Raw genomic sequence first — 18027 nt, 5'->3', positions numbered from 1 at the left:
GCTCTGCCTCCTCATCTATCCGTCAGCTTGGCTAATCCAGTTAGCTTTGGTCCGCTAAATACGGAAGCCCATTTCCACCCGGAAAAGAAAACGCAGAACAAATACAGGTGGATGAAAAGTGCAGTTATTACTGTTAAAAATTTGATTTTTTTTTAAGTCATAATCATGTGATACAAAGTCCCAATTATAGCATAAGTAAAACTTTATTTATTTTGACTTTTGTTACAAAATTTACGATAGTAAGTCACAAATTTGACTTTGGAAGTGTTTATATTATGAGACAAAGTTGTAATATACGTACAAATTTGGACTTTATAAGCCAAAATTTTGTTGCTAAGTCAAAAAACCTTATGAGATACGGGGATAAAAAGTTTCTAAGCCAGGATTGAGGGGCATGGTTAAGAGTTAAAAATGAGACGGATGTAATTATAGGATGAGCCAAAAGAATGAAATACTGAGGCAGAATTACAATACTAAATCTAAATTTTGAGATATTAAGTCAGGCTGGACTTTGTAAAACAAAATGTGACGTGCTAATTATAAATTGTGAGATTGTAAGTCAGACTCAAATAGTTTTTGACTGTTTAATATCTCAGTTTTTTAAATAACTAGTATTTTAATTTAATTTTTCATTCCTGACATTTGATTTGTGTTTTTGGCAGAAATGAGCTTCCGTAGCTGTCAGCGATTTTTAGTTTTCTGCCGTGTAGACGAGGCTGAAGTTGGATTAAATCTGTTTGAAACAGCTTTTCACATCCGAATGACGTCTTTTAACGATTTTCTGTGACGGAAAACAACGAAGAACCAGCCGAGAAATGCTTTCCCTTAATTTCCCCCCCAGAGTTGTGAATCAGAAGCCAACTTCAGTCTCCTGAGATCAAAATGATTGATCTGTATTTATCATTGTGATTTAAGGTGATCAGTACATAATGCAGGATGAATTAAACATGACTGAACAGAGAAACCTTTAAAAAAAACAACCTGACGACATATTTTCTCCTCAATTTAAGATTAATTATTGTTCTGATTTAGTGAAAGTTCATCTTTGCCCTTAAAAAAACAGCAGCTTCAGGAAAAGTCCACGGTCTGAGCGACTCCGTCCGCTGAGGAAGGCCGTGACGAGCGGTTGAAAGCTTCTGAGACAAGTAAGTTGGACCTTGTGTTAAATGTGGTTTTGATACATAAATATTAAATAATGCTTTCACCGCCATGTATCTGGCACATAGCAACAGATCGATTTAATGCGGGAACATATTTATTGATTTGTGTGTTTATTTCACTTTAAAGCTGCGTTTATAGACATTCGGCCACAAGCTGACAGACGCCGTCCGACATATCACCTTAAACCCTGGTCTGAATATAAATCTGGCTCTTTAGCTGCTGAGTTCTCCACTTTTCTCGACCAGATTTCACTGCTTTGTCTCAGTCTAGACCACATCAGACCAGGTCTGGATAATTAGACTGGTATAGATTAACACGCAGACTCTGAAAACAGTTTAAAACCCAGTTTCAGATCTGTGAAAGTGTTATTCTCAGTGTGAAAACCACATTAGACCAGGTCTACCTAAACACATGCCCTACTTAAGTCTTCTTAAACCTGGACCAGACTAACAAAGGGACTCCTAAAGACTGTTTAAAACCTAAAACCACTACACGGAGACTTGTCAAACCTGGACTAAATGAACGTGTTAATGTGCTTTGAAACCTCAACATTTATTTGTGAAAGCAGAAAAGGGTTTGCCGACTGACGCAGACTGGAACAGACCCGGTCCAGCTCGGTCCCATCAGACTCATCATCAGTCCAACGGTGCTAATGCGCGTCTAACACGCCCCCCCCTAAAACTCACGTAGGTATTAAACCATCAAAAAGGACCCCTAAAGCCTTTAAAATGATTCATGTAACTTCCTCAGAACCTCCAGACCACACAAGAAAACCCACGACACGTAGACCTGTAAGACCTGGACTAGATCAACACGGAGACTCTGAAGACTTCAAACTCAGAAGAGTTCAACACACAAACTCTTTAAAATTAATAATAAACCGGCTCCAGTTTGATTGACATTCCCAGGAGAGCGCAAAAAAAACAGTGATTTTAGGAAAAGAAATAAAAATGGAGGTATCAGTTTTTGCAAATGAACCCTCCTTCGGATTAAAATTTATTGGTGAAAACAGAACAAAGGTGATTTTTATTTTTTTTATTTTAAAAAAAAAAGCTTTTTCTCCATCCGGACCAGCAGGACCCCGTTTCCTGATAAGTTTCTCCAACTTCTCATATCGAACCGCCTGTAGGCCGTGCTACATGGAAAGAAAGGAGTTTTATATATATTTCTAATCATCAAGGTGAACTGGATCAAACATTTGATTCAAAATAAATTACTGTATTTAATCCTAAATTAATTGTATTATGTTGCCGCTGCCGACAGACCCCTTGGATTCTTCTCTAGAAACATGTTTTTAATTATAAACACAAGTTTAAAGTAAATATAATTTTATTACAATTGGATTAAAATATGTTTTTCTGGCACTGTTGGAATACTCGCTTTGAAAATATGAACTGCACGTTAATTTGGTCTTTTAATAACAAATATTTTGCCACCACGTCATAAAATCATACGTTTAATTTATCCAACAAACCGATTTCTAAAATAAGAGGAAACAATATTTCTGTAATTTTGGCAGAGAAACAATTCCACTGTGTGGGACTAAAGATTAATTTACAAAAAATTAGATCTTAACCTTCTCATTTTACAAGTTTTACATCCGTAAATGTAAACGGTGTGAAAGAAAACCCAGCATGCACCAGATGCGATCATGTACAAAAAGCATGGACGAATATTTCCATCACGATGAGACGCTGAGGAGCAGGAATGAGGAGCTTAAGCTACACGCTGAGCGACTCAAAAATAATCACCTGTCCTTTCTGAATTAGGTGCTGCAGAAGGAAAACGGGGACCTGTATGTTTATAAAAAAAAAAATAATAACGAATGCAAATGATACTAGCCGTAAAATAACGTCGAGCGAGCATTTGTGCACGCAGAGCGGGAACGCTTCCTCGGCTGGACGGTTTTCCGCTCGCGGATGCTGCTCTGTGCGTGTTTTACTGCGGTCGCGGTGGGTGGGTACTGAAGGTATTTAATATTGTTGCATTAGTGCATTATTAGCCGTTACGTATGTAAACAGGGTGGACAAAATATTAGAAACACCTTTCAATGTAATGCGCTACTCTGACATTAATAAAAAAAAAAATGTTGGTTGAAGTGAGCAATTTAAAGATGCCACTTTGGGCATTTTTCACTATTTATTTTATAACATTTTACAGCTGGATACGGCTTTGCGTGTCCACACGTCATAACTAATCCACCACGCTAATGTGTGTCTGTTAAATGTCACAGCTGAATTAGACACCCAGTTTTCGGGGATCTTATTGGGATTAATTACGCCAGAAGGTCAGTGTGTAAGAGTTTGGTTTGTAATTCTCTATCCTCCAGTGATCAGTATCAGCCAGCGCTCCAAAAGAGATTACCGAACCTTCGGATCAATGGCATCGTGTTCATTATACTCGAAGGTTTCGGCGAAGAAAGCAACAAAACATTGCTCAACATAAGAGCTGCGGTCAATGGATCAGGATGCCAACGTCCTTCAACAAACCCCTCATCCCCCGGCCCTGGAGTTCAAAAGTTATTAAACAGTGGTCCGTTAAAGACTATTAAATGTTCAGTTTCAACGCCGTATACCATAAGGCTATCATCTTCAACGTCCACATGAATATAACAATCACCTACAATAATTACTTTATCTGTTTTAAGGACTAAACTTGATAAAAAATCTGAGAATTCAGATAAAAACTCGAACCAGCATCGTGGTACACTATAACAAACAGAATTGGCGTGTTTTCCAGGTCGGGTGTGAAAGACTGAGAACAAGGCTTTCCAATGAGTTATAGTTTAGGTTTAGGGTTGATTAATAGGCTTGAAGGCCGTTTAGGCTAACACAGTCTTCAAGACCCAGCCAGGTTTCAGTAAGACAAAATAAGTCAACATGATACTCTGATGTTAAATCGCTCACTAGTGCAGCTTTAGATGACCGAGATCTGATGTTTAAGAGTCCACATTTAATCCTGTCACAGAACGAGCAGACGGCATTGAGCCACCTGCAGAGAAACATCGGGAATGCAAGCTGGAAGATTTTTTTTTGCGTTTTTGCACAGGGTCCTGTCACTGTCCCGTCCTGTCTAGATGGTGACCCAGGATTTGCTGAAACTCTCGCGACATTTAGGTTTTAGGCAACAAAACTACTTGTTTAGGGTTACGAACGCACACAATGAAGAAACAACACGTACACATTTAGCGAGAGCTTCGCAAATCCAGTGAGTGTTACCATCTAGACACGACCGAATCCCGTGACCCACAGGATTCCCGAAAAAATGTCAGCCTCTAATATACGGGGCGGATTTTTCTGCTAGCCACAGATCATCTCTTATGCACAGAGAAAATAAAATCGGTTTTATAAACCACAAAACACTGTGAAAGAACTGGTTTTAAGCTGATCAGTTCAGAATAAAGATCTATTTTAAACTTCCATTAACGCTGTCGCTTTTTCAAAAAGTCAAGTTGGAACCAGTTCGAACTAACTCTATATTTGCTTGAATTAATTCAAATGCAACCCAGATAGCCTCATGCACAACACCTGAATCTGGAATTTGAATATTTCGTTTTTTCCTACTTTCGAATAAAAGTTTGAATAAAAACAGCGACCGCTCTAACTTCCATACGTACGCGACAGATGTGACCACACAGTTTTAAATGTTGATTTTTGTCAGACTTTATGAATAATAGTGATTTAACCAGCATTTTAGCATAACAGAGCAGGAGTCGTGGTCTTCCTGCCTAGCAGGTAAAATCTTTGCTAAACACACGTAGCTTTAAAGAGCTTTTCCAGATTTAGCTTAGCGTGGAAGTAGCTAACAAACAAGCTAAGAAACGAGCTAACAAGCGTGCTAACTTTCGTTCCATGGATGTATTGTTAGAACTGAATACAGGACCCCAAAATGGCGCCTATAAACGATCATGTTGAGTGTAGCCCCAATAAAAGGAAATCACTTGAGACTTGTTTCTGTATCTCGTTAAAAAAAGGGGAAAGAACAAAAAACTTTCTGTTTCTTGTGAAACGTGTGGAAATCTTTTTGAGCCAAAGAAGAAGACATGCAGTTACTTTATTTATTGATTTTTATTTTTTATTATTATTATTATTATTATTATTTTATGGCTAGTATAAGTTTATTATTATTATCATTATTAATATCATCATTATTATTGTTGTTGTTATTATTATCATCATTATTATTATTATTATTATTATTATTATTATCATCATTATTGTTATTATTATTATTATTATCATCATCATTATTGTTATTGTTATTATCATTATTATTATCTTCATTATTATTATTCTTGTTGTTGTTATTATTATCATCATTATTATTACTATTATTATCATCATCATTATTATTATTGTTATTATTATCATTATTATTATCTTCATTATTATTATTCTTGTTGTTGTTATTATTATCATTGTTATTATCTTCATCATTATTATTCTTGTTGATGTTGTTGTTGTGGTTATTATTATCATCATCATCATTGTTATTATCATTATTTTCTTTTTACAAACACGTTTTTTTGATAGTGGGGGAAACCGGAGCACCCGGAGTAAACCCAAGCAAACACAGGGAGAACATGCAAACTCCACACAGAAAGGCCTTCTTGCTGTGAGGCGACAGTGCTAACCACTGAGCCACTGTGCTGCCCATGAAGTCCTTTGGAAGAGCAGAGTCAAGTGGGCAAGGAAAAGCTCCCAAAATCTTAAACGCTGACTAAGAAACCTTCAAGGACCCCCTTCCTGGGTTTGGTTGGTTCCTCGTAGGATAAGCCACCCAGCCATCGGCGTTCATGTAAGAACATCCTGGTATCGGTTCTTCTTCTTTGGGTGGGTGCTGTTGGTCGCTGTCACCGTCGCCATCTGTTTTGGACTCCTCCTTCTTCTTCTTCTTGTTCTTCTTGTTCTTCTTGGATCCACGGGTGAAGAACTTTAAGAATCTCTTCCACCGAGAAGGCTTTTTCTGGAGGGTTTCTCCAGAGTCGGCCACCTCAGTGCAGAAGGTGCTTTCAGCCAGCACGAAAAGGTCCATCTCATCCTCCTCTTCCTCCCTGCCCTCAGCCTTTCCCGTGTTCCACTCAGTGCAGACGGTGCTTTCAGCCTGCTTGAAAAGGTCCATCTCATCCTCCTCTTCCTCTTTCTGCTTCACTTCAGAGTTTGTCCAAAACTCTAACCAGGTCTTAAATTCCACGTTCTCGTCTTCGCTGCACTGCTCTCCCCTGTCCTCGGCCTTCTCCATGTCCCTCTCGTCCTCCGTCGCCATCTTCCTTTCCTCTCCCTCCGTTTCCTCCTCCCTGCCCCGTGCGTCCTGCCTCTCCTGCTCGCCCTCCTTCTCCGACTCGGACTGATTAGAGCCGAATACGCTATCATACCATCTTCGATAACTCGGGTACTGGAGCTTCTGTGTTAGGTCTTTGACTGTTTCCTGCAGCCTCTCGTTCTCCTCTTGCAAAGCCTTTTTGTCCTCCACACGGCTTCCCTCTGTAATTTATGGCTGTAGTTGTCCAGCGTTGTTTGCAGGTCCCTGTTTTTCTTCTGCAGCTCCCCATTTTCCTTCTTCAGCTCCCCATTTTCCTTCTGCAGCACCTCGATCTGAACGGCCAGGTGATTATTATCACGCACCCCATTAGCGAGTTGCTCATTGTTTAGCTTAAGTTCGCACCCCATTTTCCTTCCTCGCTCCCATTTTCCTTTTGCTACACAGCTTCTCATTGTAACGTATATATTCTTCCATAGTCTCGTTGGCTTGGTGGAGAATCTCAATCTCACAGATCAGCTGTCGGTTGTCCATTTTGGTTGCTTTTTGGCGATTGTAAGTAACAAATACTTGTAAACTGTTGAACTATTTCTCTGTAAAGCCACGTGTATTTATAAACTTGCGTCATGACATCACAACGATGTCACTGACGGAAGTTCAGATCAAAGGATCGAGCCAACTGGTTCCAACAGGAAGTGATGTCACAAAGGATGTTTCAGAATGTTTTTCAAGCTTTTTCAGCTTTTATCTATTACATCATACTTTCAGCTAGAAACTCCCAAAAATGTCAAAATGTTCCACGTTTCATACATTCTGGCTTAAAACTTTATTGAACTTTGAAGTTAAGTTACAATGGCAGAACGCACTTCAAACTCCCTCATCTTTACGCTCTTCCCACTAATACATACATTCACAGACTTTCTCACATTAATTCAACTTTTTCATATCTTTCATACTTTTTACACAATCACATTTCAAAATTCATGACATACCTTGAATTTTTTTGTATGGATATATTCATCTTTAAGTGGAAAAAGAGTTTTTTAATATTTAGAGTTAGACTTGATAGTTTAGACACTAATTTAACTATTTTCCCTATTTTTCATCCCATAAAAACATAGTCATCATTAAATAACTGACATTTGATTTCCTTTAACTAAAATCTTCATGTCTTTTAAAAGAAATGTTCGTTATGTATTAGAGACCATTGTTTGCATAGAAATAGAAGTGAAGCTGCAGCATTTCCTTGTTTTTTACCTTTTATTCCTGCAGAATTGGGCTACTTTTGGGCAACCCTGATCACTCGGCCATTTTCCGATAGCATGTCCTGCTAGCCCTTTCCGTATTTCAAAGCTGTTTTAAAAAAAAAAAAACAATCAGCGACAAGTGACGTGCATTCATTATTTTATATTGTTAACGTGACACAGTGAGTATTCCAACTGGACTCTAACCTCTTCAGACTTTGACCAAAACCCTGAGTTGAACATATTTTCAAACCAGGCCTCATATTTCAGGATCCGCTCTCTGCTGCACTTCTCGGACTTCCCTGTGCGCCTCTCGTCCACCGTCACCATCGACCAACAGAGGGAAGCCATGTGGAGAAAGAAAGAGGCTCTCCAAGAAGAGAATGAGAGGCTACAGAAAACTGACCTAACTGGGAAGATTGAGTACCTCGAGGAGGAGTGCAGAAGAGCAACTGTCATGTCACATGATATTGTAGCAATTTCACCTCCTCGAGGTGTACGCTATCTAGCTAGATAGCGTTAGCTGCTGTTAACCGTGCTAATTCAACTACTACTAGCTACGACTATTAGCTACCTTGAACCAAATTGGCCACAGTCGCAGCTAACGTTACTATCTTGTTTTGTTTTTGCAGCTACTAGTAGTTGTGACTCAAACTTTGCGTAGAGAGACTAGCCCATATTTTTATGGTGGTTCAGCAAACTCATTGCATCCGTTCTAAAAGCTCTGTGGATGTTTATTTCTTTCTTTCTTTTTAAATATTCATCTACATAAAAATGTTCAATCAAAAAAATACTTTAATTCTCCTTAAGTTATCTGACAACAGAAAAATGATTAATTGACAGCAGCTAAACAGTGAGTGTGTGTGTGTGTGTGTGTGTGTGTGTGTGGAGCGCAGCTAACAAACGAGCTAACAAGCTTGCTAACGTTCGCTCACAGTAAATGTCAGTAGGAGAGTAATAGCCAGGGTCCAGGGGCTGTGTAGCAGCTTCCTGTCACCTCTAGCCCTCTCTGTGATCACACAATACAGTTATTAATGTTGATTTTGACAACTTTATGATCGCCAAATACTGATTTAAGCAGCATCTCAGCATAACAGAGGAGGAGTCGTGTCATAGTTTGCATTTATACGTTAGCATTTATAAACCACAATCTAATCACTGTTTATGTTCATTCTGTTGTCTGACAACAGAAACAGAAAAGGTGATTAAATCAGCTAAACACGGAGTGTGTGTACATTAAAATGCAGTGTAGGTGAGCAGAGGTTTAACCAGCTGTCCGTTGCACTGCTCAACACATGTTGCTGTCATCAGCACTTTTTTGTTTGCCGTACTACTAAAAAAAGAAACGTTTCACCCAGTTTTCCATTGATTAGTTGTTTCCGTGTGGAAAATCTTGAGCAAAATATGTAGCTTTAAACAGCTTTTCCAGATTATTTAGCTCAGCGCGGATGTAGCCGACAAACGAGCTAACAAGCTTGCTAACGTTCGTTCACAGTAAATGTCAGTAGGCGAGTGAAAGCAACCTGTTCTAATCCTGTGTTTTCAGTTTTAATACCTGAGCATTATAGCTCCATCACTGCAGATGCATGTGCTCACGTGATTGAGATATTTGTACAGAATGTATTAAAAGAAGAAGGGGATCCACTGGGACTGCATATACAGTGGAGGGATTTTCACTCCTGTCCCATCCCACTCCCACAAAAGTCTCCCGTCCCAATCCTATCAAAGAGTTAAAAAAAAAAAAATCCCGTCTTGACTCCCGTCCCATCCTGTTCCCGATTTAATATACTAAATAAATCAGAAAATAGCGTTTTTTCATGTTAGAATTGCATATTTATATATAAAAACTGACCTGTGTTTCCCGGTGAAATTGACTCGCATCACACGGGAATCCCACAGGAAAACTGTCCTGTCCTGTCTAGATGGTGACCCAGGATTTGCTGAAACTCTCGCGACATTTAGGTTTTAGGCAACAAAACTACCTGTTTAGGATTCTGAACGCACACAATGAAGAAACAACACGTACACATTTAGCGAGAGCTTCGCAAATCCAGTGAGTGTTACCATCTAGACACGACCAATCCCGTGACCCACAGGATTCCCGAAAAAATGTCAGCCTCTAATATACGGGGTCGGATTTTTCTGCTAGCCACAGATCATCTCTTATGCACAGAGAAAATAAAATCGGTTTTATAAACCACAAAACACTGTGAAAGAACTGGTTTTAAGCTGATCAGTTCAGAATAAAGATCTATTTTAAACTTCCATTAACGCTGTTGCTTTTTCAAAAAGTCAAGTTGGAACCAGTTCGAACTAACTCTATATTTGCTTGAATTAATTCAAATGCAACCCAGATAGCCTCATGCACAACACCTGAATCTGGAATTTGAATATTTCGTTTTTTCCTACTTTCGAATAAAAGTTCGAATAAAAACAGCGACCGCTCTAACTTCCATACGTACGCGACAGATGTGACCACACAGTTTTAAATGTTGATTTTTGTCAGACTTTATGAATAATAGTGATTTAACCAGCATTTTAGCATAACAGAGCAGGAGTCATGGTCTTCCTGCCTAGCAGGTAAAATCTTTGCTAAACACACGTAGCTTTAAAGAGCTTTTCCAGATTTAGCTTAGCGTGGAAGTAGCTAACAAACAAGCTAAGAAACGAGCTAACAAGCGTGCTAACTTTCGTTCCATGGATGTATTGTTAGAACTGAATACAGGACCCCAAAATGGCGCCTATAAACGATCATGTTGAGTGTAGCCCCAATAAAAGGAAATCACTTGAGACTTGTTTCTGTATCTCGTTAAAAAAAGGGGAAAGAACAAAAAACTTTCTGTTTCTTGTGAAACGTGTGGAAATCTTTTTGAGCCAAAGAAGAAGACATGCAGTTACTTTATTTATTGATTTTTATTTTAGAATTATTATTATTATTATTATTTTATGGCTAGTATAGTATTATTATCAGTTTATTATTATTATTATTATTATTATTATTATTAATATCATCATTATTATTGTTGTTGTTATTATTATCATCATTATTGTTATTATTATTATTATTATCATCATCATCATTATTGTTATTATTGTTATTATCATTATTATTATCTTCATTATTATTATTATTATTATTATTATCATCATTATCATCATCTTCATTATTATTATTATTGTTATTATTATCATTATTATTATCTTCATTATTATTATTCTTGTTGTTGTTATTATCATTGTTATTATCTTCATCATTATTATTCTTGTTGATGTTGTTGTTGTGGTTATTATTATCATCATGATTGTTATTATCATTATTTTCTTTTTACAAACACGTTTTTTTGATAGTGGGGGAAACCGGAGCACCCGGAGTAAACCCAAGCAAACACAGGGAGAACATGCAAACTCCACACAGAAAGGCCTTCTTGCTGTGAGGCGACAGTGCTAACCACTGAGCCACTGTGCTGCCCATGAAGTCCTTTGGAAGAGCAGAGTCAAGTGGGCAAAGAAAAGCTCCCAAAATCTTAAACGCTGACTAAGAAACCTTCAAGGACCCCCTTCCTGGGTTTGGTTGGTTCCTCGTAGGATAAGCCACCCAGCCATCGGTGTTCATGTAAGAACATCCTGGTATCGGTTCTTCTTCTTTGGGTGGGTGCTGTTGGTCGCTGTCACCGTCGCCATCTGTTTTGGACTCCTCCTTCTTCTTCTTCTTGTTCTTCTTCTTCTTCTTGGATCCACGGGTGAAGAACTTTAAGAATCTCTTCCACCGAGAAGGCTTTTTCTGGAGGGTTTCTCCAGAGTCGGCCACCTCAGTGCAGAAGGTGCTTTCAGCTAGCACGAAAAGGTCCATCTCATCCTCCTCTTCCTCCCTGCCCTCAGCCTTTCCCGTGTTCCACTCAGTGCAGACGGTGCTTTCAGCCTGCACGAAAAGGTCCATCTCATCCTCCTCTTCCTCTTTCTGCTTCACTTCAGAGTTTGTCCAAAACTCTAACCAGGTCTTAAATTCCACGTTCTCGTCTTCGCTGCACTGCTCTCCCTGTCCTCGGCCTTCTCCATGTCCCCTCTCGTCCTCCGTCGCCATCTTCCTTTCCTCTCCCTCCGTTTCCTCCTCCCTGCCCCGTGCGTCCTGCCTCTCTCCTGCTCGCCCTCCTTCTCCGACTCGGACTGATTAGAGCCGAATACGCTATCATACCATCTTCGATAACTCGGGTACTGGAGCTTCTGTGTTAGGTCTTTGACTGTTTCCTGCAGCCTCTCGTTCTCCTCTTGCAAAGCCTTTTTCGTCCTCCACACGGCTTCCCTCTGTAATTTATGGCTGTAGTTGTCAGCGTTGTTTGCAGGTCCCTGTTTTTCTTCTGCAGCTCCCCATTTTCCTTCTTCAGCTCCCCATTTTCCTTCTTCAGCACCTCGATCTGAACGGCCAGGTGATTATTATCACGAGCGAGTTGCTCATTGTTTAGCTTAAGTTCGCGTTTTTGCTACACAGCTTCTCATTGTAACGTATATATTCTTCCATAGTCTCGTTGGCTTGGCGGAGAATCTCAATCTCATAGATCAGCTGTCGGTTTTCCATTTTGGTTGCTTTTTGGCGATTGTAAGTAACAAATACTTGTAAACTGTTGAACTATTTCTCTGTAAAGCCACGTGTATTTATAAACTTGCGTCATGACATCACAACGATGTCACTGACGGAAGTTCAGATCAAAGGATCGAGCCAACTGGTTCCAACAGGAAGTGATGTCACAAAGGATGTTTCAGAATGTTTTTCAAGCTTTTTCAGCTTTTATCTATTACATCATACTTTCAGCTAGAAACTCCCAAAAATGTCAAAATGTTCCACGTTTCATACATTCTGGCTTAAAACTTTATTGAACTTTGAAGTTAAGTTACAATGGCAGAACGCACTTCAAACTCCCTCATCTTTACGCTCTTCCCACTAATACATACATTCACAGACTTTCTCACATTAATTCAACTTTTTCATATCTTTCATACTTTTTACACAATCACATTTCAAAATTCATGACATACCTTGAATTTTTTTGTATGGATATATTCATCTTTAAGTGGAAAAAGAGTGCTTTTTTTTATATTTAGAGTTAGACTTGATAGTTTAGACACTAATTTAACTATTTTCCCTATTTTTCATCCCATAAAAACATAGTCATCATTAAATAACTGACATTTGATTTCCTTTAACTAAAATCTTCATGTCTTTTAAAAGAAATGTTCATTATGTATTAGAGACCATTGTTTGCATAGAAATAGAAGTGAAGCTGCAGCATTTCCTTGTTTTTTACCTTTTATTCCTGCAGAATTGGGCTACTTTTGGGCAACCCTGATCACTCGGCCATTTTCCGATAGCATGTCCTGCTAGCCCTTTCCGTATTTCAAAGCTGTTTTAAAAAAAAAAAAAACAATCAGCGACAAGTGACGTGCCTTCATTATTTTATATTGTTAACGTGACACAGTGAGTATTCCAACTGGACTCTAACCTCTTCAGACTTTGACCAAAACCCTGAGTTGAACATATTTTCAAACCAGGCCTCATATTTCAGGATCCGCTCTCTGCTGCACTTCTCGGACTTCCTGTGCGCCTCTCGCCCACCGTCACCATCGACCAACAGAGGGAAGCCATGTGGAGAAAGAAAGAGGCTCTCCAAGAAGAGAATGAGAGGCTACAGAAAACTGACCTAACTGGGAAGATTGAGTACCTCGAGGAGGAGTGCAGAAGAGCAACTGTCATGTCACATGATATTGTAGCAATTTCACCTCCCCTCGAGGTGTACGCTATCTAGCTAGATAGCGTTAGCTGCTGTTAACCGTGCTAATTCAACTACTACTAGCTACGACTATTAGCTACCTTGAACCAAATTGGCCACAGTCGCAGCTAACGTTACTATCTTGTTTTGTTTTTGCAGCTACTAGTAGTTGTGACTCAAACTTTGCGTAGAGAGAGACTAGCCCATATTTTTATGGTGGTTCAGCAAACTCATTGCATCCGTTCTAAAAGCTCTGTGGATGTTTATTTCTTTCTTCTCTTTTTAAATATTCATCTACATAAAAATGTTCAATCAAAAAAATACTTTAATCTGACAACAGAAAAATGATTAATTGACAGCAGCTAAACAGTGAGTGTGTGTGTGTGTGTGTGTGTGTGTGTGGAGCGCAGCTAACAAACGAGCTAACAAGCTTGCTAACGTTCGCTCACAGTAAATGTCAGTAGGAGAGTAATAGCCAGGGTCCAGGGGCTGTGTAGCAGCTTCCTGTCACCTCTAACCCTCTCTGTGATCACACAATACAGTTATTAATGTTGATTTTGACAACTTTATGATCGCCAAATACTGATTTAAGCAGCATCTCAGCATAACAGAGGAGGAGTCGTGTCATAGTTGGCATTTATACGTTAGCATTTATAAACCACAATCTAATCGCTGTTTATGTTCATTCTGTTGTCTGACAACAGAAACAGAAAAGGTGATTAAATCAGCTAAACACGGAGTGTGTGTACATTAAAATGCAGTGTAGGTGAGCAGAGGTTTAACCAGCTGTCCGTTGCACTGCTCAACACATGTTGCTGTCATCAGCACTTTTTTTGTTTGCCGTACTACGAAAAGAAACGTTTCACCCAGTTTTCCATTGATTAGTTGTTTCCGTGTGGAAAATCTTGAGCAAAATATGTAGCTTTAAACAGCTTTTCCAGATTATTTAGCTCAGCGCGGATGTAGCCGACAAACGAGCTAACAAGCTTGCTAACGTTCGTTCACAGTAAATGTCAGTAGGCGAGTGAAAGCAACCTGTTCTAATCCTGTGTTTTCAGTTTTAATACCTGAGCATTATAGCTCCATCACTGCAGATGCATGTGCTCACGTGATTGAGATATTTGTACAGAATGTATTAAAAGAAGAAGGGGATCCACTGGGACTGCATATACAGTGGAGGGATTTTCACTCCTGTCCCATCCCACTCCCACAAAAGTCTCCCGTCCCAATCCTATCAAAGAGTTAAAAAAAAAAAAATCCCGTCTTGACTCCCGTCCCATCCTGTTCCCGATTTAATATACTAAATAAATCAGAAAATAGCGTTTTTTCATGTTAGAATTGCATATTTATATATAAAAACTGACCTGTGTTTCCCGGTGAAATTGACTCGCATCACACGGGAATCCCACAGGAAAACTGTCCTGTCCTGTCTAGATGGTGACCCAGGATTTGCTGAAACTCTCGCGACATTTAGGTTTTAGGCAACAAAACTACCTGTTTAGGGTTTCTGAACGCACACAATGAAGAAACAACACGTACACATTTAGCGAGAGCTTCGCAAATCCAGTGAGTGTTACCATCTAGACACGACCGAATCCCGTGACCCACAGGATTCCCGAAAAAATGTCAGCCTCTAATATACGGGGGTCGGATTTTTCTGCTAGCCACAGATCATCTCTTATGCACAGAGAAAATAAAATCGGTTTTATAAACCACAAAACACTGTGAAAGAACTGGTTTTAAGCTGATCAGTTCAGAATAAAGATCTATTTTAAACTTCCATTAACGCTGTCGCTTTTTCAAAAAGTCAAGTTGGAACCAGTTCGAACTAACTCTATATTTGCTTGAATTAATTCAAATGCAACCCAGATAGCCTCATGCACAACACCTGAATCTGGAATTTGAATATTTCGCTTTTTCCTACTTTCGAATAAAAGTTCGAATAAAAACAGCGACCGCTCTAACTTCCATACGTGCTGCGACAGATGTGACCACACAGTTTTAAATGTTGATTTTTGTCAGACTTTATGAATAATAGTGATTTAACCAGCATTTTAGCATAACAGAGCAGGAGTCATGGTCTTCCTGCCTAGCAGGTAAAATCTTTGCTAAACACACGTAGCTTTAAAGAGCTTTTCCAGATTTAGCTTAGCGTGGAAGTAGCTAACAAACAAGCTAAGAAACGAGCTAACAAGCGTGCTAACTTTCGTTCCATGGATGTATTGTTAGAACTGAATACAGGACCCCAAAATGGCGCCTATAAACGATCATGTTGAGTGTAGCCCCAATAAAAGGAAATCACTTGAGACTTGTTTCTGTATCTCGTTAAAAAAAGGGGAAAGAACAAAAAACGTTCTGTTTCTTGTGAAACGTGTGGAAATCTTTTTGAGCCAAAGAAGAAGACATGCAGTTACTTTATTTATTGATTTTTATTTTAGAATTATTATTATTATTATTATTATTATGGCTAGTATAAGTTTATTATTATTATCATTATTAATATCATCATTATTATTGTTGTTGTTGTTATTATTATCATTATTATCATCATTATTGTTATTATTATTATTATTATTATTATCATCATCATTATTGTTATTATTATTATTATTATCATTATTATTATCTTCATTATTGTTATTATTATTACTATTATTATCATCATCATTATTATTATTATTGTTATTATTATCATTATTATTATCTTCATTATTATTATTCTTGTTGTTGTTATTATCATTGTTATTATCTTCATCATTATTATTCTTGTTGATGTTGTTGTTGTGGTTATTATTATCATCATGATTGTTATTATCATTATTTTCTTTTTACAAACACGTTTTTTTGATAGTGGGGGAAACCGGAGCACCCGGAGTAAACCCAAGCAAACACAGGGAGAACATGCAAACTCCACACAGAAAGGCCTTCTTGCTGTGAGGCGACAGTGCTAACCACTGAGCCACTGTGCTGCCCATGAAGTCCTTTGGAAGAGCAGAGTCAAGTGGGCAAGGAAAAGCTCCCAAAATCTTAAACGCTGACTAAGAAACCTTCAAGGACCCCCTTCCTGGGTTTGGTTGGTTCCTCGTAGGATAAGCCACCCAGCCATCGGCGTTCATGTAAGAACATCCTGGTATCGGTTCTTCTTCTTTGGGTGGGTGCTGTTGGTCGCTGTCACCGTCGCCATCTGTTTTGGACTCCTCCTTCTTCTTCTTCTTGTTCTTCTTCTTCTTCTTGGATCCACGGGTGAAGAACTTTAAGAATCTCTTCCACCGAGAAGGCTTTTTCTGGAGGGTTTCTCCAGAGTCGGCCACCTCAGTGCAGAAGGTGCTTTCAGCCAGCACGAAAAGGTCCATCTCATCCTCCTCTTCCTCCCTGCCCTCAGCCTTTCCCGTGTTCCACTCAGTGCAGACGGTGCTTTCAGCCTGCACGAAAAGGTCCATCTCATCCTCCTCTTCCTCTTTCTGCTTCACTTCAGAGTTTGTCCAAAACTCTAACCAGGTCTTAAATTCCACGTTCTCGTCTTCGCTGCACTGCTCTCCCCTGTCCTCGGCCTTCTCCATGTCCCTCTCGTCCTCCGTCGCCATCTTCCTTTCCTCTCCCTCCGTTTCCTCCTCCCTGCCCCGTGCGTCCTGCCTCTCCTGCTCGCCCTCCTTCTCCGACTCGGACTGATTAGAGCCGAATACGCTATCATACCATCTTCGATAACTCGGGTACTGGAGCTTCTGTGTTAGGTCTTTGACTGTTTCCTGCAGCCTCTCGTTCTCCTCTTGCAAAGCCTTTTTCGTCCTCCACACGGCTTCCCTCTGTAATTTATGGCTGTAGTTGTCCAGCGTTGTTTGCAGGTCCCTGTTTTTCTTCTGCAGCTCCCCATTTTCCTTCTTCAGCTCCCCATTTTCCTTCTTCAGCACCTCGATCTGAACGGCCAGGTGATTATTATCACGAGCGAGTTGCTCATTGTTTAGCTTAAGTTCGTCGTTTTTGCTACACAGCTTCTCATTGTAACGTATATATTCTTCCATAGTCTCGTTGGCTTGGCGGAGAATCTCAATCTCATAGATCAGCTGTCGGTTTTCCATTTTGGTTGCTTTTTGGCGATTGTAAGTAACAAATACTTGTAAACTGTTGAACTATTTCTCTGTAAAGCCACGTGTATTTATAAACTTGCGTCATGACATCACAACGATGTCACTGACGGAAGTTCAGATCAAAGGATCGAGCCAACTGGTTCCAACAGGAAGTGATGTCACAAAGGATGTTTCAGAATGTTTTTCAAGCTTTTTCAGCTCTTATCTATTACATCATACTTTCAGATAGAAACTCCCAAAAATGTCAAAATGTTCCACGTTTCATACATTCTGGCTTAAAACTTTATTGAACTTTGAAGTTAAGTTACAATGGCAGAACGCACTTCAAACTCCCTCATCTTTACGCTCTTCCCACTAATACATACATTCACAGACTTTCTCACATTAATTCAACTTTTTCATATCTTTCATACTTTTTACACAATCACATTTCAAAATTCATGACATACCTTGAATTTTTTTGTATGGATATATTCATCTTTAAGTGGAAAAAGAGTGCTTTTTTTTAATATTTAG

The 18027-nt window shown here is 39.2% G+C and overlaps 1 protein-coding gene across 2 annotated transcripts; it reads right to left on the bottom strand.

The window, feature by feature from the left end:
* Positions 1-16413: 16413 nt before the first annotated feature.
* Positions 16414-18027, bottom strand: LOC122884775 (golgin subfamily A member 6-like protein 22). Of its 2 annotated transcripts, none has more exons than XM_044215110.1 (2): positions 17318-18027; positions 16414-17275 (listed from the first exon to the last, which is right to left on the bottom strand). In XM_044215110.1, exons 1-2 carry the CDS (start codon positions 17500-17502, stop codon positions 16465-16467), a joined length of 996 nt encoding a protein of 331 aa, XP_044071045.1. In that variant the 5' UTR covers positions 17503-18027; the 3' UTR covers positions 16414-16464. The 2 variants fall into 2 exon arrangements, with proteins under 2 accessions (XP_044071045.1, XP_044071044.1); XM_044215109.1 differs by having other exon boundaries at positions 16414-17290; positions 17333-18026.

The sequence above is a fragment of the Siniperca chuatsi genome, linkage group LG11, assembly GCF_020085105.1.
Source record: "Siniperca chuatsi isolate FFG_IHB_CAS linkage group LG11, ASM2008510v1, whole genome shotgun sequence".
In the NCBI taxonomy this organism is placed as follows: domain Eukaryota; kingdom Metazoa; phylum Chordata; class Actinopteri; order Centrarchiformes; family Sinipercidae; genus Siniperca; species Siniperca chuatsi.
Note: the sequence above shows the minus strand (reverse complement) of the source record. Positions and strands in the feature narration are given on the sequence as shown.